The sequence below is a fragment of the Schistocerca serialis genome, chromosome 2 (genome assembly GCF_023864345.2).
Source record: "Schistocerca serialis cubense isolate TAMUIC-IGC-003099 chromosome 2, iqSchSeri2.2, whole genome shotgun sequence".
NCBI lineage: Eukaryota > Metazoa > Arthropoda > Insecta > Orthoptera > Acrididae > Schistocerca > Schistocerca serialis.
The window spans coordinates 128762847-128776553 of NC_064639.1; the positions used below are offsets into that span (position 1 = coordinate 128762847).

Consider the following 13707-nt stretch of genomic DNA (forward strand, 5'->3'; position numbering starts at 1 on the left):
AGGGTATGCAGGCCGCCCCTCCTCCCTACTACCACCGGGAGTCCGCTTCCGTCAACTGCTCCATTCTCTTTCCTTCCGCTTTGCTAAAACCTTCTTGACAACTTGGGGTACAGCACCGCCTTGGCTCCATCCCCGGATCTGCCTGCTCCGTGACCTTTGTCGATTTCCCAAGGATGGTACCCCTTCACTTGTTTATCGTCGGGCATTTGCTGCTCTATGTGCACAAATGACGGACGCCACATTTATTTACATCGACGACTCGAAAACATCGTTAGGTGTAGGGAGTGCCTATTTTGTTGGCGACACCCCAAATCACTTTCGGCTTCCCGACCAGTGTTCGGTTTATACTGCGGAGCTTTACGCTGTTCTCCAGGCTGTCCACTACATCCGCCGCCATCAGCGGATACAGTACGTTATCTGCTCAGATTCTCTCAGCTCTCTCCTCAGTCTCCAAGCTCTTTATCCTGTGCACCCTCTGGTCCACCGGATTCAGGACTGTCAGTGCTTGCTCCACCTGGGGGGCGTCTCGGTGGCGTTCCTCTGGCTCCCGGGACACGTTGGTATATGTGGAAATGAGGCGGCCGATATTGCAGCCAAGGCTGCAGTCTCTCTTCCTCGGCCAGCTATTCAATCGATTCCCTTCGCCGATCTACGGAGCGTTCTATGTCGACGTGTTGTTCATTTATGGCACACGCGTTGGTTGACACTTACCCATAATAAATTGCGGGACATGAAAGCTCTTCCTTGTGCTTGGACCTCTTCCTCCTGAACGCGTCGTCGGGAGGAGGTAATTTTAACTAGACTCCGGATAGGGCACTGTCTTTTTAGCCATCGACATCTTTTAAGCAGCGATCCTCCCCCACTCTGTCCCCACTGCTCTCGGCTGTGGACGGTAAGACACCTTTTAATTGAGTGCCCCTATTTTAATCCATTACGCTCCCGTCTACAGCTATTGCCTGATATATCGTCGATTTTAGCAGATGACATGCGCTCAGCCGACCGCGTTCTCAAGTTTATTAGTGCCAGTGAAATGACGTCAGTCATTTGAAGCTTTTTTGGGGGACAACCAACCTGTTTCTGTAGTGGATTTTTAAGCCTTCCTTCTGCTTTTAGTTTCTCCAATTTTATGACTTTCGTTCCCATTGCTGCTGGTTTTCAATTTCGGTTTTTTACTGTTTCCTAAGTCACGGACCGGGCGCTAATGACCATAGTAGTTTCGCGCTCTTAAAAAAAAAACATCTAACAGATGTCAAACACATGTTAAAAACACACTCAAAAACATAGAGTACACATTTACAGAGAGAAACAGAGACTCAAAAAAAAAAAAAAAAAAAAAAACCAACTCAAGCCCCCAACATGAGATGCCAACCAAAGGTCCATAAAGAAAAATATCCAGTCCATCCAATAGTAAATTTCAGAGCAGCTCCTACATACCTGCTAGCAAAACAAATGCAGTCACAGTTCACCCAGTATTATAAACTAGAAAATGATAGAACAATCAGAAATACCTCTCAACTGGTATAACATGTAATAGACATTAAAATCTGTGACACAGCAACATTGCTCTCCTTCGATGCAGAAAGTGTGTACATTTTTATCCCTGTTAATGAAACCATAAAAATAATTGAATAAAATCTGAAAACACGCAACCAGCTATCTCATGAACACACAGATGAAGCCATAAAATTATTACAGTTGATAACACAACAAAATTGTTTTGAATTCAATCAAGAATACTACATACAAGAAGGTTTACCTATGGGTTCTCTTATCTTGGGAACATTGGCCAACATTTTCATGAATCACATAGAAAAACTAATATTTGAAGACATAATAACAAAGGAAAGCTACATCATCTACTGGTACAAATACATGGATGACATAATTTGCATGATAGATGAACCTAAAAACAGAAAACAGCAGTTACACAAAGGCATAAATATCATACACAAAACCGTAAAGTTCACAATAAAAGAAGAACATGAAAACACTCTGAACTTATTAGACATAACCATAAGAAAAGACAATAATAAACACACATTCGACATATACAGAAAACCCACAACAAGTGACATTACCTTAAATGAAACTTCAAACCACTCACAGAACCACAAATAAGCAGCAGTCAGATACATGTTAAACAGGCTGAACAGGATCCCCCAAAACACTTCTATTTACCAAAATGAGTTAGCCATTATAAAACAAATAGCATTAAAAATGGACACAAAGAAACAATGGTAGACAAACTAAACAAAAAAATAAAGGGACAAATAAGGAAGAATACTAACCAAACCACACTAACTCGTACAACTTGCACTACAACAAAAAAATGGCATACAGTGACCTACCACAACAAATTCACTCATAAAATAGGAAATGTATTCAAAAAAACAAGGCATAAACATTGCTTACAAAATAAACAGTTCCATACAAAAGCACATCCCAAAACTAAACAGATACCAACAATGTGGTATCCATCAGCTCAGTTGCAGAGATTGTGAGAAGATATACATTGGAATAATGGACAGGACATTTGACACTCTCTGATCTTTCAAAGTGCCGCCGCGCAGTTACGTGCGTCCTCTACATGCGGCGCTGCCTGCCAGCCATGCAGCAGCAGCGCCACCTAAGCGACCAGCCAGCCAGCGGCCGCTAGACTCAGACTCAGTTATGATTTGACTGTTAAAGTGTACACACGTCTTACTCTGTTACTTGATCTGTGACTTTCATGCATTGCGTCTTCCTTGAAATATATTTGTTCAACTTGAAATTATTACAATTGGCGACGAGGATGGGATTTTTCTTTTCCATCATTGACCCACATGTTTCTGTGGCTACTTGAGAGCAACTATTGCAAGGTCTCATAGAACAGCAAACACTTCTCACAAATGCGATTCCTGATTTCATCGTGGCATCAAATGCATGCAGGGTGTCTCTCGTCATCGTCTCTACCTACTTTTCCTCCTCACAACGAGACGGCGGAAGACTTCTTGGCATTTCATGTCGCGGACGAACAAACATTTAAGTCTCTGTTCCTTTCATGGATTTCACCTCAAATGTATCGGTTGTTGTCGCAATTGGCTCCTTTGAAAGATCCTGCGTCTTTGTCCTTTGCTGAAATGTGCTCACTTCTGTCCATCTATTTTCAAAAGCAAACGCATGTGGTCACCTCTTGTGTTGCCTTTTATCGTTGTCAAAAACAACTGAATCAATCCTATCGCACTTGGGCTGCTGAACTTCACGGCCTCAGTAGAAAGTGTCAATTTGTTACTGAAGTTCACAAAGAATCCTACGCCGATTCCATGGTACGGGATGCTATTATCCGATCGGCGCCTGACAGAGAAGTTAGGCAACGTGCCCTTCAGTTGGCAAATCTGACTCTAGATGAAGTCCTATCCATCGCTCAGTCTTTTGAAATTTCTCGCGCCGCTGGAGTGCAAATAGAGGCATGGGGTGACGTTGGGGAAATACAACCTCTGTGCAATGTTGACGAAACGTGTGGCGTGTCCCCGCCGGCTGACGTGGCCGCAGTACGCTCCCAAGTGCAGCCTCGGCCTGACCAGAAACAAACCTCTAAGAAACTGCAGCAAAACCCACGGCAACTTCCTTCATGTCCGCGGTGTTTTACGATTCATTCACGAGACGATTGTCCACAACGTTGGGCCGTGTGTCACAAATGGAAAAAAAAGCGTCATGTGTCATCCGCTTGCAAATCCGACTGCATACATGATGTTCATGAACATGACGCTGATTCTGATTCTGTGTTGTCTGTCAATTGTACTTCTTCCCTTTCGGCGAAGTTATTCCTCACTGTCCAAATACTTGGTCGAGATGTTCGCATGCAGGTGGGTACTGGTTCTGCTGCCACTATCATCAATTCTCAGACGTATCTTCAGTTGGGTTCTCCAATCCTGTCACCTGTCACTAGGCAATTACGGACTTACAATAAACAGAAGATTTCTCTCTTTGGACAATTTGATGCTGAGGTACCTTACAAATCTGTCGTTCGCACTGTTCCCATATTTGTGGTTGACCACAGTAACGCGGAGAATCTTTTTGGTTTCGATGCCTTTTGAGTTTTTGGGTTCTCCATAGATGACTCTGTCTGTCAATATCATCTCTGATGAAATTCCTTATGCTCAATTACATTCCTTGTCGACGACATTTTCGTCCCGTTTTTCTCCTGGGTTAGGCCGTGCAAACGACTTTGAATCTCGTACCACGCTCAAACCCACTGCTCGGCCTAAGTTTTTTTGGGCTCGGCCCATTCCTGTGGCCCTTGGTGATCAGGTCAAATGGGAGCTGGATCGTCTCACTGCTTCAGGGGTCCTGATTCCTGTCGCTTCCAGTGAGTGGTCCTCTCCTGTCGTCGTCGTTGCTAAGCCAAATGGTGATATTCATCTCTGTAGCGATTTCAAAGCCACTGTAAATGCTCAATGCCTTATTGACACTTACCCTATTTACCCTATGCCTCAACCTGAAGAATTGTTCACTAAACTTGCTGGAGGCCAGTATTTTTCTAAACTTGACCTGTCAGAAGCTTATCATCAACTTCCTCTTGACGCTGCTTCCTGGCAGTTTCTGGTTCTTGACGCGCCTTTCGGCCTCTATCAATACCAACAATTGCCATTCGGGGTTGCCAGCATCCCTGCTCTCTTTCAGCGATTCTTGGAACAATTATTGCTCACTGTCCCTGGGTGTATAAATTACCAGGACGACATTGTTGTCACTGGCTCCACCACTGACAAACATCTTCAAAATCTCTGCACACTTTTTCATGTCTTACAGACTGCCGGTCTTAAGTGTAATCTTCAGAAATCAAAATTTTTTCAGGCATCTATCACGTACTTGGGGTTTCAACTCTCTGGGGATGGTATTCGTCCACTTCAGCAAACTGTTGCTGTGATTGATGCCCTTCCTCGCCCTACATCTGTTAAGGAACTGCAGGCCTTCTTGGGGAAAATAGCATACTATCACAAGTTTTTACCGTCTGCTGCTTTGGTGGCTCAGCCATTGCATCGCCTGTTGCATAAAAATGTGCCTTTTCATTGGTCTGTGTCATGCGATGCGGCTTTCCAGAAATTGAAGACTATGCTGAAACAGGCCCCGTGTCTGGCTACTTATCGACCTGGCCAACATCTTGTTCTTGCCACGGACGCCTCTCAATACAGGGTTGGTGCAGTCCTTGCGCACCGTTTTTCAGACGGTTCTGAACAACCCCGTTGCTTATGCCTCCAAAACGCTCACGGATGCCCAACAAAAGTATTCTCAAATTGAAAAAGAAGCTTTGGCCATTATTTATGCTCTTCATATGTTTGGTGTTTTTTTCTATGGATCCAAGTTTCATCTTGTTATGGATCACAAACCACTTGTTCCCTTGTTTCATCCATCAACGTCACTTCCCGACAAGGCTGCACACTGCCTCCAGTGTTGGGCTCTTTACTTGTCTCGTTTCAATTATGAGGTTCATTTCCGGCCGACGGCTCAACGTGCGAATGCTGATGCACTGTCTCGCCTTCCCATGGGTCCTGATCTGGCATTAGATAGGGACGAACTTTTGTGTTTCCACCTGGATGTTGCCGAGCAGCGGGTTGTGGACGGGTTCCACCGGGGACCGGCTGGCGGCTCCTACGGGTTCTGACCCTACCCTCTCCTGGGTTTTACGCTGTATTCAGAAGGGTTGGTCAGATCGTCCGTCCGCTTAGACTTCTGATCCATTGCGGAACTACTACACTTTGTGTTACCGCCTCACGGCTAGGGATGGTGTTATCCTCCCTTCCACCGAAAATGCTTCGCCGCGTGTTGTGGTACCTGCGTCTTTGTGTGCTTCGGTCTTGCGCCTCCTTCACCAAGGGCACTGGGGTGTCTCTCGCACAAAATCTCTGGCGCGCTGTCATGTGTACTGGCCTGGCATCGACTCTGAAATCGCACACATGGTCGCTGCCTGCGGCCCTTGTGCGTCACAGACTGCCGCCCCGAAGTCATCTTTGTCACTGTGGCCTTTGCCTGAGAAGCCCTGGAAGTGTATTCATGCTGACTTTGCGGGATCTTTCTTGGGTACTTATTGGCTTCTCGTTATTGACGCCTACTCTAACTTTCCTTTCATTGTCTGTTGCATGTCGCCTACCACCGCGGCAACCACCAATGCTCTAGCTCGCATTTTCTCTTTGGAAGGCCTTCCCTCTACTCTTGTTACTGATAATGGTCCACAATTTGCCTCTTCCGATTTTGAGGATTTTTGTGCCCGTCATTGGGTCATGCATGTCACGGCCCCTCCGTTCCATCCACAGTCAAACGGTGAGGCTGAACGACTGGTCCGCACATTTAAGGCTCAGATGAGGAAACTCCTGACTTCTTCTGCTGATGATGTGCTTCTCCAATTTCTGGCTTCTTACCATTTCACCCCCATGGGCGACCACAGCCTGGCTGAGCTCTTACATGGCCGACAGTCCCGCACGCTACTTCATCTTCTGCGGCCTTTCACCTCACGGCCATGGGTGCCTTCGCTTGGCCGGTTGACCACTGATGACCTTGTATGGGTATGGGGATATGGCAGGCGACCAAAATGGAGTCCTGGCCGCATCTTACGACACCTTGGCCAACGCCTGTACGAAATCCAGATGGACACGGGTATTGCAGCGCGTCATTCGGACCAGCTTCGGCTTGTGTGTTGGCAACGCCTGTTCTGGATGCTGCTACACCACATTCGGCTCTACCTGATGCTCGGGATACTGGAATCTCTCATTACTCACAACGCAGTCCTCTCACCATCGTATCGGTGCCAGCACAAGAACTGACGCCACCAGGAGACATGCCCATGCAGGAACCAGATGACCATCACCTGTCGGAGCAACTCTACTCGCCTCCTTCTCCTACGGACGCGGACACATCGCCCATGTCTCCTGTTAAAACAGCCAGACTTGCCGCAATAGCCGATTGGTGCACAGGGCCCCAGCAGATTCGACCCCCACGTCTCCTGTCATCTTGACCCGTTATCATCGGGGACACTTCTGTCCGTACAGGAAGCCTCCTCCTCAAGACTTTACGGCCAGTCAAACAACACCTATGGACGTTAGTAATCTACAGGCCACCTCCATCAAGACCTGTGCAAAAAATTCAATGGGGGGAAAAGTGTTGTGACTCACCGATCTTTCAAAGTGCCACCGCGCAGTTACGCACGTCCTCTACATGCGGCACTGCCTGCCAGCCATGCAGCAGCAGCGCCACCTAAGTGGCCAGCCAGCCGGCAGCCGCTAGACTTGGACTCAGTTATGATTTGACTGTTAAAGTGTACACACGTCTTACTGTGTTTACTTGATCTGTGGCTTTCATGTGTAGTGTCTTCCTTGAAATATATTTGTTCAACTTGAAGTTATTACAGATATAAAGAACACTTCAGAGCATTCAAATACAGTACTTCAATAGAATTACACACATACAATAATCTAATTTAAAAAATAATATTTGTAAGCCAAAGACAAAGTAGTGGACATGTTATGTTGACAAGACTACAAAACACAAACAGCAACACATACTTGAAGTACGAAAACAAACAGAATACAGTGGTGTGCATAAAAGTGCATTGTGAGAAATGCGTAGTGCTGCGGAACATCTAAAAAGTAGAAGAAAATTATCGGTGTCTAACACAGAAAAACAATGATGTGCTAGCAGACGGCATACCCTGATGTAAACGAGAAAGCTGTCAAAAAATCACCTAAAGTACAACCAACCTATTCATAATGAACTGTTTTTTGATCTAAAAAGCAAATCAAAATGTAAATAAACTTAATTACAGACCACTGATCATGCTTTATCTCAATAAAGTGAAACACGTCTGGTGAAAAAAATCACTGCTGGATCAAAAATACCCTCATGAATTTTGTGTCTGTTTTGCAGTACTATCAGTTGGGACAGGAAAAAATTGTTTTATTTTGTAGCCAATTTCACTGTTATTTTTGGCCAAATTTGGTATTATTTTTTTGTCAAATTCTGTGTTACTTTTTGACGAATCCAGTGTTTTTCTGTGCAAGATTCGGTGTTGCCCTCCATTTTTTTGCTAAATTTGGTGTTACTGTGTTTGCTAAGTTTTATGCAACTTTTTTGCTTATTTCTATCAATTTTATATAATTTTTTTTTTTTGCCGCTTTCAGTGTCTTTTGCCAGTTTCAGTGTTTTTTTGCCAATTACAGGTTTTTTTATGCCAGTTTTGTTGCTTTATTTTTCAACTGCATATTTTTCTCTTTTTTTGCCAAATTTGACATTATTTTTTGCCAAATCTGGAGCTATTTTTTGACAAATTACATTTTATTTTCTGCCAAATTTAGTGTTATTTTTTTCAAATTTGGTGTTACTTTTTCAAATTTGGTGTTACTTTTTCAAATTTGGTGTTATTTCTTGCAAAATTTGTGTTATTTTTTGACAGTTATTTTTCGCCATATCACTACTATTTTTTGCCAAATTTGCTGCTGTTTTTGCCATATTCAGTGTTACTACTTTGCCAGGGTCTTAGTTATTTTTTGCCAAATACTGTGTTACCTTTTTCGCCAAATTAGGTGTTCCATTTGCCAAACATTGTAATATGATCCATCCTTTGACAAATAAATTGCTACAACTAATACTAAAATGCTATGTTTATTAACTGTATTTTATATGTCTAGTTCTATTTAGCCACATGACAGCATCAGTGTCTGTGAAGTATATACTTTTATATTGTCATAAATATTGATCATTTTTACCTTGCCTGCATATACTTAATCAGCAGATTTGTTCAAATGAAAATGGTATGCTGCAGTATGCAACATTTACAAAAAAAGTGTTGCTTTTATTTTGTTTGCAGCTAAGATTGCATGAGCGTGGTCTGAAATTAGATCCTTCTGTCTACTCAGAAGTGTGCTTGGCTCTCAAAGATGACTATGAAATTGTTCGACAAGTTGCACTTCGTATTGTGTGGGTTCTGGGACAAACATATTCAGAAAAGTAAGTATGCAAAATCATGCAGCTGTTTATGTCAGTGCTGTTGTGACTAATGAGTAATTGGTAGAGTACTAAAAACACCCTTTATTTCCTAAAAGTGTTCTTCAGCTATTTAGATTTGCCAAAAACAGTTTCATGCCCAAATGTCTGGAGATTCATTTTCACTGGAGCTTGTGTAACGGTGCATCATTGGGACTCAAATGAAAAAGTCAGTTCAACTGAACCTATTGATACCGGTTGTCAGCTTCGTCCTATGATGTAATGATGGTGAGGTGTGTGTCATCATACATGCACCAGCAGTAAGAGAACAGAATGCGGACAATATTTTTTTGCGTCTATATTACACTTTGGAATTTAAGTTGTTGTGACAGACTGATTTGTAGCATAGTGCAAGGCCTAGGTTAGGTTGAAAGGCGACAATTTGGTTGTGAGTTGTTTAAGTGGTATCAAAGGCTTCAGTTAATCCAAAGATACTGAATTTTACAGTTCTCTCTCTCTCTCTCTCTCTCTCTCTCTCTCTCTCTCTCTCTCTCTCTGATATTTTCCTTTCTTAAAGAACAACTTTATTAGAAACACTTTATATGCACCTGAGACCATGTTCTAGTGCCTGTTTGCTATAATTATACGTACCTGTAGCCTGTTGTTGTTGTTGTTTTTTTTTTTTATGCCAACCTACTTATTCCTGTTTATTAATTAGGTACAAGAGAATGACAGATAAATTTTGTGGATGGAATATGATGTAATTAAGAGATTTAATTATTGCTGGGGATAAAAGAAGAGATATAGTGGCAAAAGAAATTCACAAAAATAAGTATTTACAATAAATGTGTCATAGCAAGTAAGAAAGGCGTGTTTATAAATGCTCGCCATTCAAAGTCTGTCTGTTTGTCTGTATAGCTCACTAGTCATGTTCAGTGATAGCAGTGATGCTAATTTATGTATACACTAATTTTGTGTCTAATAATACAGCCTTGTCACACTACCAGACAGCGATGAGGAGATTCGATTGGTGGATGATGCATTTGGGAAAATATGTCACATGATTAATGACTTATCAATGCGTGTTCGTACACAGGCAGCTCGTCTGCTGGGTTCAATGACATCAATCAGCCCTCGCTTTCTCCAGCAGACACTAGACAAGAAACTCATGTCAAATATGAGGGTAAGTCTATATGCCTTTACTTCATGTTTAATTTTTTTAACATTTCAGAAAGATAATGCCAAGGAACTGTGGCGTAAAAATTAACACCAATCATTCAAATAAAATGTCTGTAACACAATGATACAAATGAAACACACTCATTTGGATGACATTTTGTTCAAGGAAAGTAAACATACCAGTAGTGCCCTGAATATTTGTCTGAATTTTCAAACAATGGAAAGTCCAGGATGGAATATAACAATATTATGGAAACGAAAGGTGCTACTTACTATGTAGCAGTGATGCTAAGTTGCAGATAGACACAACAAAAAGACTCACAAATAGTGCTTTCGGGCAGTAAGGCCTTTGTCAAAAATAGGTCACACACACACACACACACACACACACACACACACAGTTTCAGGCAACTGAAGCCACACTGAATTTTCAGTAATTTCTGTACTTGACAGTTCTCAATTTCAGTGGCTGATTATCCAAAATTTGCCACGTGGGATTAGCCGAGCAGTCTAAGGCGCTGCAGTCGTGGACTGTACGGCTGGTCCCAGCGGAGGTTTGACTCCTCCCTCGGGCATGGGTGTGTGTGTTTGTCCTTAGGATAATTTAGGTTAAGTAGTGCGTACGCTTAGGGACTGATGACCTTAGCAGTTAAGTTCCATAAGATTTCACATACATTTGAACATTTTTTTTTTTTTTTTTTATCCAAAATTTGTTTTCATTTACTGACTAGTGACATCTCTCACATTGCTACTGCCGTACTTTCCTCACATCTCTTTCGCATGCACAAGTCCAGAGTCCATTTTTGTGTATCTCCTAGAATTTTTACCCTCGTCAAGTCTATATTTTATAGCTCCACTTAATGCCTCCCCTCCCTCCCCTCCCCATGCTGAATTCATCTTTTTCAACTATATTTATCTTTGGATTCTCTGTCTCTGTCCATTTTTACCCCAGTTTGCAGATTTCTCAACCTCTTCACTGTTTCTAGGTAAAGCATCGATTTGTGTCAGAACCAAGTTCCCTTCATTTTGATCTACCATTAGTGACCCTTCCTAAATGCATATTTGCTTACCTGAATAAAGATTTATTATGTGTACTTTTTATCTAAGTCGCTCATTTCTGTCTCCATGCACTGAGCAAGGTGGTGGAATGGTTAGACTGTTTCCATGATTTCCCGGAATTCCTTAAAGCAGATAATGATATGATTCCATTGAAAGGGCACATCAACGGTTCTTCCCTAATCCAAGCTTGTGCTGCATCTCTGATACCTCATTGACAACATGGTGTCAAATTATAATCTTTTCCTGTGGTTCTTGTGACATGTGAACAGTATCTCTCTTCACATGGGATTCTATTGAAATCATTATCAGCTCACCTTCTTCTGTGTCCTAAGAGTTGGTGGAAGAAATGTTAGAAACACCCTATATAAAGTTCAGCAAGATTCCTTCTAGTGCAGTAACAAAATTTGTGTTTCTTGCTGTAGGTGTGAAATATCATGAACTGTATTATGTGAAACAAACTGTTTTTCAGATTACTAGTCTAATTTATGATTCCATTTTACACTAATTCTCATGGAAACACTAAATGTACCATGAGTCAGTCATTCTAAGAAATAGCCAGAAAGTACATGCAACTAAATAAAAAATGCTTCCCAGCTGCAGAAATTGTTTGCCCAATAGAGAAAATGCAAATGGCATTGAATCGTGGAAGATTAAAGCTGTGCCGGCCACTGTGGCCGAGTGGCTCTAGGCACTTCAGTCTGGAAACGCGCTGCTGCTATGGTCGCAGGTTCGAATCCTGCCTCAGGCATGCATGCTTGTGATGTCCTTAGGTTAGTTAGGTTTAAGTAGTTCCAAGTCTAGGGGACTGATGACCTCAGATGTTAAGTCCCATAATGCTTAGAGCCATTAAAGCTGTGTGCCGGGTAAAGACTCAAAGCAATCTTTGCTTCTAGGAGTGCTATTCCAGCAATTTTTGCAGGAGAGATTCTGTTAAATTTGGGAAGTAGGAGAGAGGTGCTGGCAGAAGTGAACTTGTGAGGCCCTGTCATGCTTGAATAACTCAGTCAGAGAGGCAAGGTTCGAGTGCTGGTCTGATACACAGTTTTAATCTGGCAGGATATTCCAAAATATCAAACACTCTGCTGAAGAGTAAAATTTTTTCTGGAAACATTGAAGGTTTCTGCTACCCACCGTCCCACTCCCCATCCTCCTCCTGTCTCTCTATGACAGTGTGTCAGCTGACCCCTTTCCTACAACTCTTTTGGCATGAACTACCTTCTAATTTACACAGGGGCTCGCTACTCACGCTGTTAAATTAGCATTGTTTATAATGAAAGCACTCCAACATACATGTTTTGGCTGCAATTGTAAGAAGTTAATGTCAGATGGGAAGATGAATGTAGGAAAATCTTTTTGTGATTGTAACGAAGCTGCTCGTGTGGCAAAACCTCTTGAAAAGACAGGAACTATTCATTTATTGAGTGACATGATAAATTAATGATGTCCATTTGAAATGAAGAAATAAGAATATTCTGTATAATTATTGCTCATGATGTTTGGTTCTAAACATCAGTATTAAGTATGTGCAGGAATCTAAAATGCAAAAGATGTCCCTGTTATGTTGCAGCGGAAACGGTCAGCCCATGAACGTGCTTGGGAATCAATAACTTCTGGAGAGTGGTCTAGTGGCCGCAACTGGGCAGATGATGCCCCACGTGAACTGGTTGATGCAGAATCAGTGAGCCTTGTTAATAGTGGTTCATGTGGGGCGTTTGTTCATGGACTTGAAGATGAGTATCAAGGTAGGTAAAAAGTAGCAAAATATGGAACAAATAAATCAACACAAAATTTTATCTTTCACACACCACAAAACATTGACTTCGGAAACAGCTCTCATGCTGCCTATGGAAATTAGTGCTAGTGGAGTGGTACAAGTTTTATAGAACACAGTGAGAGGAAACCAAAAGTTTGAAGAGAATGTAAAAAAATCTAAAGAGGGGAGTTGGAAAGTAGTTAATTTAAATCTCAATGAAAATAATATCTGGTTTCCTACAGAAGGCCAGCTGACTTATAAGAGACATGGATTAAATATAGTTTTGTTGGTTTTGTTGTTGTTGGTGGTGGTGGTAGTCTTCACTTCGAAGATGGGTTTGATGCAGTTCACTAAGTTAGTGTGCAAGCCTCTTCATCTCTTCATAACTACCACAACATACATCCATCTGAATTTGCATGGTCCCTCTCTGATTTTTACCCCCACTCTCCCATTACCAAATTGACAATTCCTTTATGTTTCAGAATGTGTCTCATTAATCTATCCCTTCTTTTAATCAAGTTGAGCAATACATTTCTTTTCTCTCCAATTTGATTCACTACCACATCATTTGTTACATTTATCCATCTACTCATCAGCATTCTTCTGTAGAACCACATTTTCAAAAGCTTCTATTCTCTTCTTGTCTGAACTGATTATTATCTATCATCACTTCCATACAAGGCTATACTCCAGACAAATACTTCCAGAAAACACTTTATAATATTTAAATTTATGTTGGATGTTAGCAAATTCCTCTTTTTCAG

At 42.0% G+C, this 13707-nt stretch overlaps 1 protein-coding gene across 1 annotated transcript in view; it reads left to right on the plus strand.

Moving 5' to 3' along the window:
* Nucleotides 1-13707, plus strand: part of LOC126456820 (integrator complex subunit 4) — a 118903-nt gene that overhangs the window by 61028 nt on the left and 44168 nt on the right. The window contains exons 6-8 of the mRNA XM_050092617.1: nt 8837-8976; nt 9943-10135; nt 12758-12932. Of these exons, the coding sequence (XP_049948574.1) occupies nt 8837-8976; nt 9943-10135; nt 12758-12932 (508 nt within the window). The remainder of the gene's footprint in view (nt 1-8836; nt 8977-9942; nt 10136-12757; nt 12933-13707) is intronic.